Source organism: Symphodus melops (assembly GCF_947650265.1).
Source record: "Symphodus melops genome assembly, chromosome: 11".
Taxonomy (NCBI): Eukaryota; Metazoa; Chordata; class Actinopteri; order Labriformes; family Labridae; genus Symphodus; species Symphodus melops.
This window is the reverse complement of record NC_136701.1, coordinates 3,234,684-3,253,642: the sequence shown is the minus strand read 5'-3', so window position 1 is coordinate 3,253,642 and position 18,959 is coordinate 3,234,684. Positions and strand designations below refer to the sequence as shown.

The window sequence follows — 18,959 nt, the reverse complement described above, 5'->3', positions numbered from 1 at the left end:
CAACACGGCATTTCCGTAAACATCCTGATTCCTGCGTCAGCAGCGTCTGATGCTCCAGCTCTGGAACAGAATTCTGAATCAACTATGAAACGCGTCGCTTCAGCTGCTTTTTATTTCTATGTTTTACATCCTGCGGCGTGTTGCTTATCAGTACTGTGCGACCTTCAGATGAAACTTGTGATTGACTCCGTGCAGACGGCTGTCCACCAGTCTGATGTTTCAGACACTTTGCTCTTCTGCTGCATGTTCCTCAAACATCTCGTAGCGATGGAGGCTTCTACTCGACAAACGCCATCAACTTGTGAAAGTCTTCTCCTTTTCCAAAACTCACTAAAGCATGTCCTCATCCCCTGTTAATCTTCTGTGCTCTGCTATCATCACAGCGCCATGTGCTGGGTTCTGGCTTAGTGAATGATGTTGCTTCTCTTGATTGTCGCGGCTGCTTTCTCCTTGTGGTTAAACACCGAACTCGTAAATACGCAAGTTTAACGCCACGTATGACGCGTTGCACATCATTGTGGGTTTTTTTTGGGGGGGTCTTTCTTTTTGCCATGTGTCCAGAGAGTTACTGTAACTGCCGTAAAGCGTTAGTCGTAGCTGCGAGCGTTCTCGCAGGGCGGCGTGTGCATGTTGAACAAACCTGACGTCGTGGCTGGTGAAGTTCTGCCCCTCTGTGTACCTTCTTTTTATTTTGTTACTGGCTGTGTGTGTTTAGAGTCGAGAAGCTGCAGGTTTAATGAGAGGAACTATTGAAGCTTCAATCATGAGGCAGGGCCTGAGATTACTTGAGTACAACATAGATCAAATAAACCTTGTGTTTTTAAATTAAAATAAGTCGTCATAACGAAGTCAATTTACAAGTTACTGTCTTTAATTTTTATCGACATGCTTTAGTTAAAAGGCTGACGATAAAACTGACGTTTCTTTCTCGTTTCACATCATCTTAAATTTGCGACACCAAAACTTGAGGGCTGGGTATCCAGTGGAGCAGCTCGAGGAGTTGGTATTTCACAGCGTTAGAGTTTGTCCAAGAGGCGTTTTGTAAGAGGTAAATAACCACATAATACTAATGAACAGCCTTTTTCTCTTCAGAAGCAGTCAACATTCATTTGAGAGTACTGCAGGGCTTCCAGTAGAGGGGGTTGCATGGCCGGTAACGTGCGAGCGCTCCCAGTCAATGAAAGCGGAGCAGAAGTGGCAGCTCGGCTGTTTCCTGACATGGGCAATTGCCGCCCTGCGTCTCCTCTCTGTGTTCGCATCCTGCTGAGACTGCGGGAGATCATTGTACGGGGACAGCGCTGGGTATCGGAGGAAGACAAAAACCCTGCGACTCATGCGTATAGAGAATGGAGGAAGAAAAAAAAAAAAAAAAAAAAGCACACTTCTTGGCACAGCATCAAGTGTATTTTATCCAGCTGCTCTGAAGGAGGGGGTAGTGCGTGGGTGCCTTTAATACAGGCCATGAAAATAATAAAACCAGGCAGGAACTCTGGAAGGATCTCATTTCGGCAGGAGCTGAGGAGGCGAGGATCAGCACACTGAAAGTCCTGCACCTGCGCACGGACTATCCCCTGTAATTGTTATGAAGTTCACAATAATGAGTGGGGCTGGCTTGTGTTTTTGAGTGTTTGTTTTTAGTGACGACCAGTGTCACTGGCCTCCATAAATCCCCTGTTGACGGAGAAAGGTTTAGCGATGACTTTCGAAAGCTTGGGAATGCTGTAAATATTTTAGAAGAGAGCTCATCTGAGTCATCCGCTATTAAATTACTTTCAGTAATTGCTGTTGCCATTAAGTCATTATGGGCAGCATGAAAATTGTGCTCGACGTTAAATCAACAGCAACAAAGAATTAAAGTCATTATAATTGAAGCCGTGCACGTTGCTGTTTACATAATAGCAACGAGGGAAGTCTCCTCTCTCTCTCCCGTGCTTTGAGAAGCCTCATGGGGGAGAGAGGTGTGTGCATGTTGAGTCTTTGTGGGAGCGTGAATGTAAGTAGCCACGGGGACAAACATAACACCAATCATCCAGAATTGAGCCATGTTTGTTGCCCGTTATGACTCATAATTTACAGTCCCTTGTCTTTCAAAAAATAAACCAGGGGCTCGTCTAAATAAAGGCGAATTCTGCAGCTCTCTAAATTCAGTTGCATTTAGGACCACTAAATTATATGTCTCAGAGGAGGTTTGTGCAGAAGATACAGATTTTCCCCAGCAAAGCCCCTGAAATTACGTTTTGGCTGTTGGCAATTACCAGAAGCACAGCCTTAATTAGTGCCAATGAATGGTGTAAGCAGGTCTGAGAGTGTGGCTTCCACACACTGACGGTCCCAGCAGTGTTTTTATTACACACACACACACACACACATACGGCTGCTCAGAAACCTAAAAGTTTTCCACTCTTATGCTGTTTTAAGTGCAGTCTGCCCACACGTTCACAGCCTGACAAGAACATGTGGGTGAGGGAAAGTCGGTCACAGCGTGGAAGGGGGGCATCAGACAAAAGATTGGTGTGTGTGTGTGTGTGTGTGTGTGTGTGTGTGTGTGTGTGTGTGTGTGTGTGTGTGTGTGTGTGTGTGTGCGTGTGCGTGTGCGTGTGCGTGTGCGTGTGTGTGTGTGTGTGTCACTCACCTGATGCCCATTGTCTGGCATTACAGTGACGAGCATGGCTGCAGCACACAATAGGGCACCTTCATGTTCTCAGAGACAGAAACCTGGCTGCTTTGTTCGAGCCGTGAGTCACAAACTCCTTCCTGTCTTTTTGTCCTGGACGATTTCCACCAGTCACGGGAGTCGATCCTCTTTTTATTTTTCTTTAATCAATTACTAAGTTTTCATTAAAGAGTTTTTTTTTCTTTTTCTGAGCTCGCTGCTGATACTAGTCTGGACTCTAAAATCTACCAGTCACTCTTTTTTTTTTTGACCTGCCACTTTACTCTAACTGGTATTATTTCGTAAGGATGTATTATTTCAAAGGAAGGTGTTCTGTTATCAAGTAGTCACTTATTTTAACAAGAGAAATGTTTCAACTATTAGAGAAAATACTGACGTGCGCCTTGTCTTCCTTTTGAACAGAAATCCTGATTTTAGTTTGATCATTTTGAGCCTGTTGAGAGTTTACAGTGCAGCCATGTGAGCAGATGAACGTCGACTGAGAAGTTATAAAAAATCACTCTGTTACATTACTTTTACTTACCTGCCCCTGGGACGGAAAAGTTTTGCAAATTCACCCGTCACTGCTAAAAAACAAAAAAAACACACCCGTATTTGGCAGGTGACGGGTGCTAACTTCCAACTCTGGCGTGAACTCGGCGTTTACACCCTGACTGCAAGGTTATGATCCTTCGTCTTTGCTGTTCATGCTTTCTGTTTCCAACGTTTTTTCACTTGGATTTAAAGACGTTATGTGACATCACAGAGGATAAAAAAGAAACAAAAGCAAAGAAGAAGAAAACACGAACGGCAAAAAACAAATCCAACTAATTTCAGTGAAAAATTATGATGATTGTTTCAATTGATTTGTTCACTATTGTTAAACACATTTAAATAGAAACACATCAGAATGATAAAAAACATTTAAAAAAGATTAACTGTGTTCTTTATTCACCAACACTTTAAAACATTTACTGCACACAAATAAACTTTTGCACAAAACGACTCGACACAGTCATCCATTTCTATTATTTTTATGATCCGGAGAAGACAAAACTGTGATTTGGCCACTCGATTAACTCGATTAATTGGCCAGTCCCAACTGATTTTATGAATCTCAGCCAGACATCTTAATTCATATTAAATTGTAAACTTTACAACCATTTATAAAGGAAATAAGTTATCATCAGACTTTATATAAGTGCTCGGAGAGCGACTCTCATTTACAACGATGCCAAGGAAACGTAGAATGAGTGAAAGCTACCGCAGAAAATAAAATCAGTAAAACATACCAGCTAGAAATCATGTAAAAAAAAGCTTGACATTTCTACAATGATTAATCAAAAGTTCAAATCAAGCGAAACAGTTGATGGTGCAAAAATATGAATTTTAGGATTTTTAACCTTGAAATATTCTGTATATTTAATTGAAATGATCCTTACATATTAAGTGAATCAAGTAATCGTCTTTTAACCAATTCTTTATTATTTTTTAATAACTGCTGCTGGTGATTCGGGTGTAAAATCTGTCGATGTGGATCGTTATGTTTTTCTAACTGCTTCATCAAATAGAGGTTTTCACTCGCTCCGTGGCGGACAGCCCTCTAATCTACCCACCTTTGGTGCTTGGCGGGTCTTTCTGACCCTGATTAGAGGTGGCACCAGTTGCACGCCTCTCCCTTTTTTCCATCTCTCTTTTTTTTGTTGAGTGAATTCAGTCACCAACTTTTTCCCAATTCTTTATTGATGTAATAATTGCTGCTGATGATCAATAATTAGTCGAGCCCGAGTGATTCATATCGGCCGATATTATCAAATCCAGTGATGATCAGTGTCGACTAAATTTATCTCTGATATGCAACGATATTACTCGATTTATTCACCAGTCAGAAATCATTTTATTTGTATTAAACTATCAGTTCTCTGTCACCAGCAGAGGGCGCTCTATGGATTAAAAGAAGCATCATCACTCTGCAGAGTGTGGAGCGGTGACACACGTTCATGCACAGCTCCTCTCCAGCTGAGTGACCATCCTGTCTTTCCACACATGCTTGATATGTGTATATCTCGATTAATCTATCTATTAAGATATATATATATTGGCTGATTTATCTGGAATTGGAATTTTTTCCCTCTCTGTATCGGCCTAAAAATCCTGTATGGGTCACATCCTAATAATTAAGACAAACTCTTTGAATCTTTGGATCAGGTTCGATATGTTCGGTCAGTTCAGCTTCATTGATACGAAGTAAAAACACTTCGATGAAATATTTTCATTAACATGGATAGTATTTTCTTTTAATTTTTTCTTTTAATTGACTGGAGGAGTTTCGAAAAATAAAAATAGTATTTCAGTCATTTTTTTGTAGGTAAGATGTGACTTCATTTGGTCTGTGATATCGTCTTTCAGAATTACTTCAAATTAAAATTAAATTACAGGAAACTTTGGGAAAGTAGCATCAAGGAGCGCCACCAGCAAACGACAGATTGAGGTGTTTCCTTGCACAGTTTAGGATTTAGATTTAATTAATCTTAATCTCATTTGGTAAGTGTTTTAATCTCATTGGAAGAAAGGGAAACCTCAATGTCCTTTTGACAATCAATAAAGGTTTGAATTGAATTATTTAAATTGCTCTTTCAAATTCTGTATGTCGTCTCCTCATGAAAACTTGTAATTTCATTTAATTCCTTAAACCGTACAATGTGGAAAAAAATACATTTCCCTTTTTTTTTTCTTATAAAAAACAAAAGACAAAGGAGGAAATAAAATGTATAAATCTGTATAAAAAGGTGGAAATGATCATTTTTTAAATACTTTAAAATTAAAAACAGTAATTACAAATACAGTGATGTAGTGTGGCACATGAATACATTCACATTGCAGTGTTTCCTCTCGGTTTGAGTTGTATCAGCGATGGTGAAGGGGAACAATGTTTTAGTTTGTTTAAATTCTTTTCATTCAAATAATTATTAACATTTATTGGACAAAATAATCAACAACCTCCCTATTGTTCTAACCCGGCTCGTAGGTATCACAGCAAAAGACAAGAGGAGTCGGAATTTATTTATTTATTTTAAGAAACTGAATAATTTATTTTGAATCTCTTAAAAAAAAATCAAAGGCATACGACGCCTCGTGTGGGTCCAACCCACCTCACACCGAACAAAGGCAACAAATCTTTGAGCTCATATTTAAGAGCTGACTAATTAAATCAACTCTTCTGCTTCATTCTGGCCAAATATTTCCTTCACGTTAAAGGTTTTGTGTTGTCGAGAGTTTAAACAGAAATGTCCGACTCTCCTCTAATTTGACTCCATGAATTGAAACGCTTCTTTGTTTGAATGTTGTGCTGACGTAGTTCTCCTTAAAATGACATCTCCTCCTTTCAGCACATTTGACTTCAAACATGAAGATTTTTAAATGAAGCAGGTCTTCACGTTTGCCCAGTTGGGATTTCAGTAATAATGTGATAATGTTCTCTTTGACTCGTCTTGAGTCTCATCCTGATGACTTTGAAAGTTTTCGACTGATCTGTGCAAGAATCAGCGAGGAAGCCAACATTTTGAGTGCATTATAAAAAGTAGATATTTAACCAGATGTAAACGAATCGCAATGTCTTTTGAGATTTTTGGTTGCATATGACTTGTGATTTCCAAAATAGTTTTGGATCTTTTATCACACCAAGGCATCGTTGTCCCCACCTCTTTCTTTTTTTTTTTTTTTTTTTTTTTAATTCATCAATGCCTATTTCTTCCTTTTATTACCACAAATACTACATGTTGTTTTTCCTCACATTTAAAGTGATTTTATTAACGTCAAACATATTCTTTAGTTTGGCTCATTCATTATTGGTGCAACCCAACAGCATGTTTAAATCCTCAAATCCAACAAAACATAGTGATGTCATCAGCAAAAAGGAGATATTTCAAGATGGCTGACGAATTGCAAATGGCGTTCATAAACAGAAAGAGTTCAGAAATTTCAACTCCAAACTGTGATTTTATAATCACCAAGCTGTGAAATATCGGCGACACGTCTGACACCGTGGGCCGATCATTCAGAAAGAAGCATTTCACCATGAATGGAGTCAAATGATTTTTTTAAACATCTATAATTGGCACGACAGTATAAAGTCTGTTCTCTGTTTTAGCGTCATATTGAATCACAAACTGTGACTTCTGAACTCTTTAGAAAGTCTTCATTGACTCTTGTGTAAGACGTGCTGCTGTCCCTGTCTCTGCTTTCTATGTCAAACATGACTGGCGCAGCAGAAGTGATACCTCTCGTGCATGTTACCCGTAACGTGGTTGACACATCAGGATCGAGTTCAGTAGCTCTTTGACAAGGTGAAAAGTGACTCTTGACTCACCGGTGGCTGGCAGTAACGGATCTCTCTCACTTTAACTCAGACTCCTCTTAAATTCAATTTGAAGCCATTAATTTTTTACTGCATCGAGATAGTGTGTCAGAACTTTAGCACTCAGATTTGATCCCCCGCACTACTGAAAAGGCCGGATTACATGCGCACCATAGAGATATGTTGGTTGGGAATTTATCCTGTGTAAGCTATGGGTCTGCAGCTGCTCCCGAGGGGAATTCTCTAATTTAGTGTTTAAGTTTAAATCATCACCAACTGGTTAAAAGCACCCCAATATAATTACTGTCTTTACCGTTTTAAGGAATTAATTTTCCTCCCCATAAAGTGGGAGGCATGGGAGACGTCTTGTGTCTTACTCATCTTAACCATCTTGAATACCAGGGAGATGTGTTAACGGGCGCTTAACGGCATCTCAGTTTGAACTGTCACACACCAGCCATGCGAGGCATGCGTCTGAATGTCTGTGTCTTGGAGGCCCTGGGAGTCCTGTTCATTCACAGGAAGCAAATCCAGGGCCAAAGTGGGCTTAGTGTGTAGCCAGGCTGGAGCAGCTCCAACAACCAAGCCAGAGCAAGCCCAACCTGACAGGACCAGACCAGAGCACTGCTGGCACACTGTAGAAATGTAGGATATTTAAAGGATGCTTTTATTTTGAAATTTTCTGTTAAGGTTAAATCTTTCACCCTCAGGTGGGTCCGTGTGTGTGTGTGTCCCTGCGTCAGCCTTCTATTTATCCTGGTGAAATGATTTCGGGGTCAGACCATTTACTTCCCTGCAGGAGTTTTGTTTGGCAGCCGAAAATCACTTAAGGAAGGAATGTACCCCTCCCGAGTTTTATTTTTATTTATTCTGTGAACGTGAGACGTATCCACTTCAGTACGTGTCTTTTTTTAGGCTTCATGTTTTTTATTCGAAGGATTTGTCACTCTGGGTTTTTTTGTTTTTTTTGTCACCCAAATATTTCCTGAATTTATAAAATGAAAGAAAATTTTCAAATATTCCAAAAACACAGCAAAGCATCGAAGAAAGCTAGGCTGATGACTAAGCTGAAAATCATCTACATAAGGAAGCTGGAAGTATTGAACATTTTTAATAAAAATAATTAAGAAGTAAAGACTTAAGATGAATCTGGCTCAATTTAAAAAAAGATTAAACCAGGAGCATACATAGTCCAGAGTGAAAACGATTCTGGCTTCTGATGTTTGATGGTTGACCAGTTTTGACTTCCTATAAATTATAAATTTGATTTGTTCATGAGGTTGACTTTTAAATGATTTGATTGGATGGTTTCAGGTCTGACTGTGACAAAAAAAAAAGAGAGAAATGAAATCAAAGGAAATGATTTGACTTTCTACTGTGTTGTTGTTGTTGTTGTTGTATATTCAGACAAACATGAACATTATGCATAAAAAAACATCAAAGTCCTGTCGGACATTCATTGATGGACCTTCATCAGGCAAACGATGCAAACTAATCACAATTATGTCTCTGAGCTTTCTCATGTTCTTTGAAACGCACGCACACACACACACACACACACACACACACACACACACACACACACACACAGCATACAGTCATTTACTGAAAGTCCTGAAATAGTTGATTTAATGCAAAGTTAGTTACAGATCATTGGGGCTGAAATGAAAGTGACGCCTTGTGGGTGTACGATGCGTCGCTCAGTGGGGGGTCAGTGTCAGTCAGCCAGTTTGGGAGAGGTCTCTGAACATGAAGCCATTTGGTGAAACCACATGGATAAATCATTGGGACCAGCCCCTTAAACCTCCAGCATCTCTCAGTCGGAGAGTGTGTGTGTGTGTGCTTGTGTGTGTGTGTACCACCCACTTCTAAACAGCCCCTCCTTTCTGTCTCTGCTGCATCACTGGTCTCCGTCCAGCCTCCTCTTACCTCCCTCGGAGATCCTGACCAAGCCTTCTTCATAACGAACTAACCTCTAATGTTTGTCCTCCTTAGCCCGGAGCAGTCTCCCACTGTAAGAAGCGGTTAACAGGTTATGCTAGCCCGACCATGTCTAATGCGCCTAAATGGCCCTTGACGACCACAGCGACCTGTTAATGACTGGAGCGTCCTGTGGTCGTGGTCCCTGAGAACTGGTCAGTTTATGGTCACCCATTAATGTCTGGTTCTGGGCTACGTTCGCCACCGTGAACTAACAAGACGAGTCCACACCATGAGTGGTGGCTTTGATGACTGTGGGCTCTCATGATTAAAGACAGCGAATTAGGGATCATTTAATTTCCCCACATTGTTCTTTCGTCTTTGTGGAGTGCAGAACAATGAAGCAGGGAGTGCGTGCAGCACGGCATTGTTTTTTTGCAAAATAAAAACGTGTAACTTATGCACAGCTGAAAGTTCTTCTGGTGCTGGGTTTGAATTTTAAAGGCCCGTCCTTGCTCCGTCACAATGTAATCCTCCATGCTCACACACAGGCACTTTATGAATTATTGCCATAAATAAAAATTCAATGTGACAAACGAGGTCATTTAAGAAAATGTGAATTTTGTTGTTTGCATGTTTAACAACTCAGGTCAGCGCTCCCTGTGCTGTGACGATGTGGCGGATCACTCTGCGGACCCCAGAGGGTCACCAGCGGTCAATGGGCTCATCTCAGCAGCAGTTATTTGCCAACCAGCTTTCACATCCTCCTTCAGCAGGCACAATGTGTTCTTGCTGGGACACCACAAGGAAACTCCTTTTTTCTTTTTTTTTTACCAGCTGCTGTTGTAATCGCAGAGATTTTCCGTTAAATAGATGTCGCTTTTGTTGACTGATAACACGGCGGGGATTTAGCCTATGGCCGACTGATGGGCTCATTACATTTGCCGGATGCTGAAGCTGGGTGATGAGCTGTCACTCAAAACGTTGAGCTCCATCCTCACTGCAGCAGTGCAGGGCAGGTGTAATCGGTTTGTGACGTCTGCTGACTGACAACAAACTCGATCAGACACATGACTGTTGATGATTTGTCTTCAGGGGAAAAATGCAATATTCAAGAGTCCACAGAGAAGCAGCAGGTATGTGGAAGAAGAAAGATGAAGAAGAAGGTATCTATCTGTTAATCCCACGAGAGGAGATTCACGTTTACACTCCGTTATTGAACGCCACACACACAGGTTAAAACACACACACACACACACACACACATGCTCAACCTCAGGAAGTAAACTGGCTCCTCTTCAGGTCCCCACATACTGACCCTCAAAGTAGCTGTTACTATTAATTAAAAAAAATTAAACTGTATTTCCAAATCTAACAGGATCCAGGTCACAGACCAGAGCTGCTTTAAAAACCCTGCATGCCACAGAGAGAGAGATGAGGTTTTGACTCCAGTTTAATGTGAGTGACTGTACCCTTAAACAGCTGTTTATTTTTTCTCACAGGCATCTTCCATAAAACTGTGTGTGTGTCTCCTCTAAGTCTCTGTCCATGCACTCGTACCCAGAAGTGGGGATCCCACTCGTTTGGGAGACCAAGCGTTGGTTTCTGCTGGTCGCCACAGGAATGCCAGAAATGTCTTCTGCATTGTCAGTCCCAAAGACTCAGAGAAAGAGAGAGAGACTTAGCGCCTCTGTCATTGCTGATGTGTGTTTTAGTGGCTGTGAGCATCGTCCGTATCGCACATCTTCAAACAGAAGTCTGTGCAGTAATTTCAGCACACACACAAGTATCACCTTCCCGAGTATACTTTGTTTAGAGACAACAGAACGTGTGAGGTGGAACAAAGGATTCTCTCAGAGCTTCCTCGTCTGTGCATGAAATGAATCCTTCCTATGATAAACTGTGCATGTGCTCCTGAGTGTGTGTGTGTGTGTGTGTGTGTGTGTGTGTGTGTGTGTGTAACAGAGACAGCAGCTACCTGGATGCAGGTTGTGGGAAGGGCTGCAGATGATGGGTGAGTCACCTGGGCTGCATGAGATGACTCGGCTCTTGTGTAAGGTGAGAAGCAGTGACACGGTGTGAGATGGAGAGAGAGAGAGGAGGCACTCCGAGTCACGCAACGCTCTCCGTTGGCAGGCCGTCTGAGTGTGTTTGGTAAACACATGACCTGATATAGAGCTGGAAGGAATATAGTCTTACTTTGCCACACAAGCTTTCTGCTTGAGGAGTCTCTGAGCTTGAAGTAAAGTGCGTGTGTGTGTCACTTAAGACTCAGTGGAGAGGATGTGAGTGTGGGGAGTATCTCGTCTGACTGGGAGTTTCTTGACTTCTGCCTCTGGGAAGATTTTCCCATTTTGTCTTTTGCTTTCATACTAAAACTCCATGTGCATGTGCACCGGACGTTTCCTCTTGATGTCCAGGGAGTGTTTGCCTGCATTATTATGCAAATAAGACTGCACCCACTTTGCAATGCTTTGTATGTAGAGCCTAATCTTTGTCATCTAAAAGGCGTGCGCCGATCCCAGAGAAGTCTTTGCTTTTTTGGCTGTTGCCTCACACGCCACTTTTCCTGCCCTCCCACGTCCCATCCTGTCCTGCCTTGTCCCATGTGGCTCCGGAAGTTTCAGCCCCGCCCCACGTTTGCCTGATCGCTTTGACGCTACATTGCGTAAGGCCAAAAGTGCCCCCCCCCCCCCCCCCCCCCCCGCCGTGAGTCATTGGGAGCACCCTTCACACACACACACACACACACACAGGGGAACTAGCAGAGTACACATGGCCACTCTCTCTTTGTTTGCAGGGATCACACCTGTGTTTCTGACTTGTTTGATCATCACTGTCATTTCACATCCATGTCGGCCTCTGCTTCGTGTGCTTTCTGACTAAACGCAAATGTGACTCGACCTTTTCCCTAACTGACTGGATCCGGTTCAGTTATAAACTTGTTCAAATATTATCCTTACAGACAATATTTACAACCTTATTGTGGCGTTGAGTCACTGTAGAATGACCCAACGGCCACTTGTTCAAAGTTTGTTCTTTCCAGGGAAGGTGCTTTGAAGCAGGAATCCACTGATGACATTGTTCTTCTGTTCACCTCCTGAGCTGCTCTTATATTTAGTAATAGACCTTATAAGTGTCAGCATGGAGATAGCTACAGGAGGTCCAGACGAAGTAACATTCATGCCAGAAGTTTGAGTTACAAGGAGCAGAAATTGTAGATTTGAAAGTTGTGCTGAAAATTTCTGTTCTCAATGCAGAAGAAAGGAAACGAGTAAAAAAATAAAAATAAAAAAGCGCGTCAGGACAGTCGAAAGGAAAGCCCAACGCGCTCGGGTTTTTATACACATGCTTCATGGCTAACCAAGGAGTGTCGATCCAGACGCAGTCAGAAATATCAAAGACATTTCGTCTTACATTTCAACACGTCACACAACATTAATGTCAAGGAAACTTCCAGTCTGGGTATCTTTGATATTTCGCTATTTGTGAGAAACCTTCATCCGTGCAGCGTAGACTAAACATGAATATTATTATTGTTAAATTCAACAGAGTTTTTCCCTTTCCTAAGGAACCATTTTACATAGATCCTCTCTGTTTGAGCTAAAGTCAGATGCTCTCCTGTTGGTTTCATCTCCAGGTTAATGCAAATATTTATTAGGTTAAAAAACTTTGTTGGTTATGTTTTTAAAGCTTATCCAAAATATGAGGCCGGGCCTGATGTGAACACACAGCAGGTGACCTCAGTGTGCGATGCAGAACGTGAGGCTCCGCCCCCTGAGTGTCCGTGCTGCAGGAATAATTGTTGTAGTTCTTGTACCATGTTCTGTTCAGCAGTTTGACTTTTACCTGAACAGAACATTAAATGACTCCTGAAATGACATGATTACTTTTATTTCGGGTGTATTAAGTACATTTCAACCTTTTTTTTTCGTTTCTTTTTAAAAAAAAAAAAAAAGAGTGATTCAAGCTCTTTTGTCTGAAACAGTTCAGTGTGCTCATGTTGAATAAAATGGCATGAAATTAGAGCAAGAGGGCTTGAAATGACCTGCGCTGGAACTGCAGACTGCCAGAAGTGTGTTGAAACGGAGACTTCCCCTCTCAACATGTTTATTTTGGTATTTCTGTGTTTTTTATTTGAATTTGCGTACGTGTGTGTGGCCTGCTTGTTTCAGGGTTTGCCGAGTCAAAAACTCTGAGCTGGCAGCTCAATAAACTTTCGGCACACCTTAAATTTGAACTCTTTTTTCCCCCCCTTTTATTTCCCAGTTTCCATCACTGGAAGTCTCATTGACAGGTAAATAAACACCAGGCAGAAATGTAAACCAGAGCGGGCCTTATCAAAGACAGCGCGTCCTTAGTTATGCTAATGTGTGGCTCTTACAACAGGAGCAGTCAAACATTAATAACTGATGTCTGAAGTCACGATGCTGGAAAAAGGCTGCTTCACCACTCTTCACATTAAAACCTTCATAAACAGGAAAATATGTAAGAGTGATACTTTAAGGGAGATGAAGATATTTTGATTGTGTGAAGCTGAAATACAACGTGAAAGTCTGACTGATTTATTTGGATCGGCCGATAACGCGTGGCGATATTACTCGATTTGTTTACAACTCAAAAAGCATTTTATTTTTCTCGTTTTATTACCCACAATGCACACATACTCCTCTCACCACGCCATAGTTAGCTGCCACTGTGTTCACACGGTGGGCGCTGTGGTCTCTGTAGTATGCTCATGGAGTACGCTTGAAGGCAAGTGACAAGCTGGACAGGATATGACATCCCAGACAGGAAGTCAGACAAGGACACGCACAAAGCACCTGCTCAATTTCCAATTAAATGTAACGCAAAGACTCGTGATTGTATTTTTACCAACATTACGTCAAAACAGGCAAACAAACAAACTTACCATAGAGCATCATGGTTTTTCTCTTCATTCCCGAGTGATCTGGAGGATCCAGCGGCGCGCGCCGTCTGACAGAGCAAACCAGTGGCGCTGATGAAACGCGGCGTGCACTGAGCATGTGTGAATTAGGCGTTACAGGAGCCGTTCTCTTTCAGCAGATGTCATCACTCTCCAGAATGTGTTTGATATGGGCCGGGCCCCAGATAACATTACCTACCTGAGACTCAGCTGATAGATATTAGACGCCTGCTTCTCCGGGATTTTGTGTTATGATTTTAATATCATAACAGCAACAGTTTGTTCCTTAAAATCATTTTGAAACATGAGATTTTGTTTTATTAAAACTGGATAATCAGCATTTAAATCTTAATGACTCAACTTTCATGTAAAGTATCTAGGTCTTGATATTTAGCTTCAAGCAGCTGCATAGAATCGAGGCGATCATGTAGGTCATTTCACAGCAGGAAGAAGCACCTTTTTTGCATAAGGCGCTCTTTTAATCCTGGTTATCTGCTTTTCTCTGATAGTCTGAGAAACTCATGCAGAAGTGAAATCTGAAGGGACCTTCACTCCTCCAGGTTTTAGAAAACACAGAGGAAGACTTTCACTGATGTAGGAACCAAAGGAGAGACGGCCCACATGTCACCGTCTCACTCCGTCTTTGACTCAGTGTGCTCACTTTGTCTCTCCACTCAAAACCAAGGGATCTTCCCTTGACTCAATGATTCTTCCAACAGGTGCACTCACGCCTACTCTTTTTTTTTGTAATTTTTTTTTTTTTTTTTACTCCTCTCCATTTGTCTCTATCTCTTTCTGTTTCTCAGGGACCCCACATAGCATCAGTGACCTTGGCGGCCTATGAATGTGGCTCTGTGGATTTCCCCGAGCCGCCCTATCCGGACCAAATAGTCTGTCCCCAGCAGGAAGTGCAGGCTCCAGGCTCTGACGCTCGGCATGTGGGCGTGGATGAAGCCGGGATGGACGGGCTGGTGGGGCCAGCAGCCATCCAAGACGGCATCTCTCTGTGGACCATCATCTCCAAAGTCCAGCTGGAGGCGTGTATGTGGGTGAGTGCCTCTTAAACACAGGCTGTGTCCAACAAAAGGGAGTTTAATAAACATTTCTCATGGCTCAGTGACCTTGAAGCGTTGCAACACATTTCACATGTCAAGCTTCACGGTATAGTGGAAAAACTGTCCCGTCTCCAGATTTATCTGAGAAGATGTTCGAGTTCATCCAGTAGGTTTCGAAGACGTTACGAGAGAGAGAGACATGTTCATCATTTAAAGTGACGAAGCACGGTCAATCCATTCACTCCCACCAAGAGAAGCTCGGCGTTGCCCCGTCGTCCACTAAGCCAGTCATTTGGTGTCCAAAGTCCATTTTTCTGCAACCACAAAGAAAACTTGCATGAAAACAAAGCAGATACGGCAATTTAGCTGAAACACACAGCCCGCCTCAAATAAAAACAAAGAGAAGAGGTTATAGAAAGTTGATGTGTTTGTCACGGGGAGCTCAGAGCTGCTCCGGGCTGCAGGGACAGACGCAGACTGGGAACTCCATTCTGCACAAATCAATTACACAGAATGAAGACAATGCCTCATTATTTAATGTTTTTTAATATCGTTTAAAGAAGTGACATTTCTTATTTCTGTAAATGTGATAAAGAGTAAAAAAAAAAGGAGACCGCACACTTGCTCCCTTTTCGTGCATTTTACTGTAAGCACGCCCCGTGAGAAAAATGTAAATGTGATGAAAAACATTTCTGTCAAGGTGTCGAACCGGACCTTTCTTTGTTCCCCCATACCTTTGCTCTAATGTTTGAAAGTCATAAAAACATGTCTTTCCTGCTCAGGGAGTTTGGTCACATGTTAGGGAGGAGGTCAGGTTGAAGCAGGAGCACCAAAGAGACAACTAAAGACAACTTGAAATCATCGGAGCTCGCCTGCCGTTCCTGCTCGGGGTTCTTATGCTGCTGGGGAGGAGTTTTTTATTTACATGTATTATTAACTGTCTGCAGACCTTTATAAAGACTCGGTGGTGTCTGACTCTAACTCAAACTGAGCTGCTACATCTTGCTCTCCTTCCCAGTAAAGGCTCAGACTAAGAACTCACACATTTGCATTCACAGTGTGGGTACAAAATGTATTCATTGAGAACTCATTTGCTTGGAAAACCCCAAGCTACCGTGAATTTCCCCCTGTGTGCTTTCAGTGGTTTCACACCTCTAACCAGCCTTTTGGTTGCTAAGAGCTTGACAAACTATTTTGAGTCCACCATCTTTGTTTCATTTCAGAATCCACATTTATAAATGACCATTGACTTTGACAAAGAATAACCTCCTATAAAGTGTAGTTCCACTGAGACAGGGGCTCAGGTTTATCAATAACTCACATCTCTCAGAGTTACTCTGAAAGCTCTGACGGAGGCTTGTGCTGCTGTCACACGCTGATGCAGGAGATGTAAGAACAGATACTACGCACCACAGTGCGTGTTCGGAGTCGCACGCCGTCATCGACTTCTCCGTAACGACATTCAACATTTCTCAGTTTCCTTTTGTTAGTCATGAGAAGGGCAGAAGTGTGGAGTGTTTGGAAAAGAGAACTTGGTCTCTGATACCTGATGGGTCTTTGTTACCTGTTTCCCTGTTCTGGAAATACAGATGCTAAGCTCATTCCTCAGAACCAGGAACTTTACAGGAACCAGGCAGTCTTTCCAGAAGCTGTGCATGGCCTGTAGGCTTCCTCATTCTTTTTTTTAATATATTAACTAAACACACATACTCATTAAAAACTGCAAAATTAGAAGCCTGCATAGAAACAAATGGAAAAATATTTTTTTTGGCCACGGCAAAAAACAAAAACATTTCTATAAAAGCCATTTTGACATCTGCCCCTTCTTCTTCTCTTCTTTTTTGGGGTCTTTTTTGTTCCCTCTTCAAGCTAAACAGTTAAAGTTATATTATGAGTAATATGAGTAATATCAACTGTTATTGTCATAGAAATGTGACTTATTTTGTCATCAATAGCTATGGTGGCATAAATAGTAGACACATCAACGATCCAGCAGAGAGCACACAGTCTCAGGATATACAGAGTTAGTCACTGTTGGATCATGAATGCATGCAGGTGAGCGGGGGAGATAGGAGCTCGCTCTCATGCTAACGAGGCGCCTGGATAGTGTAAGACGTAAAGACACTCCCCATCTTAATATACATCCACATCCTGCTGTGTCCGCATGTTTGATTTATTGCTAATGCGTTATTGCTTTTTTGGCTTCAAACTGGAGACTTTTTTTTTTTTTTTTTTTCTTCTGAGCTGAAGCCAAACGCCAGCAGAAGCAGATCCCCGCTTGGAGGTGTGACATAGTAGTCCTCGCCTGTGGGTGTGTGTGCCACCCAATCCCCTTGGATTCACCAACCACCACCCAGTAAGCGCCACACCTCCCTGTAACCCCAGCCTGGCACGGCCTCAGCGTGTCAGCTCTACAGTTGGAGACACCTGTTGTGCCCAGGATTACAAAGCCCACACGCCAAGTATCCCCCCCCCTTTCCCCCAATACACTGATGATGATGAGACATTGGACGCTCCCCTCCCCTAACACCACAGCCCCTTCTTCTCTCTTTTTCTTTTTTCGTTCCCTCTTGAAGCCTCTCTGTCCTCCACAGCAGCACCCTTAAGTGCCACACTTCAAACGACAGCACTGTGCAGGTGGACGTATTTCACTTGCCCCGTCGACAGATGCACACTCACGTCCGCGCACACAGACGCACGCACGCCTTCAAAAACAGAGGCAGAGCTGCTGAATGGAGCAGCTGCCTGGGAGATTAGGGCATGTCTCCATTATGAGAGAAAGCTGGCAGATTTCATCAAAGGCTGCAGTGTTAACAAGAGAACAGGGTGTCCAGATTAAAGATGCAGTCGGCCAGCGTTTTCTTTTTTTAAGGTAGCGCCGCCTCCTGAGAGTGATTGTTTGGGCTTGTTGTTGCTGCCATGGTTGCTAACAACCCACTAATCATCTTCTGGCTCTGCCATGCAGCCTCGTAGCAGTAAAGTGGCTGTGATTAGTTAGTTATGTCGTTCTGGTGGAGAGATGGAAGCTGAGATTGTGTGTTTCAACTCAGCAGCTGAATTGTACTCCCTCACTGTGCTTCGTAGGATGTCAGGGATTTGTTTAGGCTTGAAATCATCAGTAATTGTAACTTAGACTACATCCTAAGCATCTTCCTTTCAACCCCCCTCGCAGCCCTCCTTTCCCCTCCCGGTGCCTGGAAACATTAAAGTAATGAGCTGTGAGCGACTCCAAAAAACGGCTGTTTTCATTGTGTTAATTAAGACTGTAACCCCCACCACCACCACCACCACCACGTGTCCTCACGTTCGGCGGCACGAACTTGGTGAACCGAACCAAGAGCTGAGGATTTATTTCCCTCAAATCACTTCCGCTTTCTCCCCGTTAAGCCCCTCTGCTTTATAGCTACAAGCTCCATTTGGCTGTTATCGATATCATGCTTCCTGCAGACCCCCGTCAGCTTCTTAGCACTTCTTAAATTCTCCAGAAACTCTGCATTCCACATGTCCAAGGTGTCCTGCGACCGAGCCGTACGCGCTGCTACGTGTTGATAGGGTGTTTCGAGGTGATCCGGTTTATCACCTTCTCCTGACCTGTGTTTTTATGTGTCCATGAACGTTTAATAATCGGTAGGATTTTCCTTCTCTTAAATCCTTTCCGTTTTATTCCTATTAAGCGCTCTGATCGCACAATCCCAGATGTCAAGCTGTGCAAGCTCCTTTGGGACGTGGATATTGATGTTTTTGCCACATTAAACCCCCTCCAATGAACCACGCTTGTTAAACTAATGAGACTAATGTGGAGACAAAATAAAAATAAAAACATTGTGCAAAAAAAAAAGAAAAGAAAGTTGGAACACATCAAACTACTTCTGCTTCTCTCACTCTTCCCTTCCCTGTCTTCAGAGGACAGAAGCGAGGAGAACAAAGAAGAAGAATCCAATATAATCTTACAAAAGACCTGAAGGAAAAAAAAAAGAAAAAAACCGGTGCTCGTCCACTGTAACGATGACTCATTCATAACTGATCACAAAATCAATAACGTGTCAA

The 18,959-nt window shown here is 42.5% G+C and overlaps 1 protein-coding gene across 4 annotated transcripts in view; it reads left to right on the top strand.

Moving 5' to 3' along the window:
• The window catches only part of LOC306831892 (vacuole membrane protein 1-like), a 71,756-nt gene that overhangs the window by 13,045 nt on the left and 39,752 nt on the right, over positions 1 to 18,959 (top strand). For all 4 annotated transcript variants that reach the window (XM_079356152.1, XM_079356153.1, XM_079356154.1 and 1 more), the window contains one exon: positions 14,664 to 14,906. In XM_079356152.1, the coding sequence (XP_079212278.1) occupies positions 14,664 to 14,906 (243 nt within the window). The remainder of the gene's footprint in view (positions 1 to 14,663; positions 14,907 to 18,959) is intronic.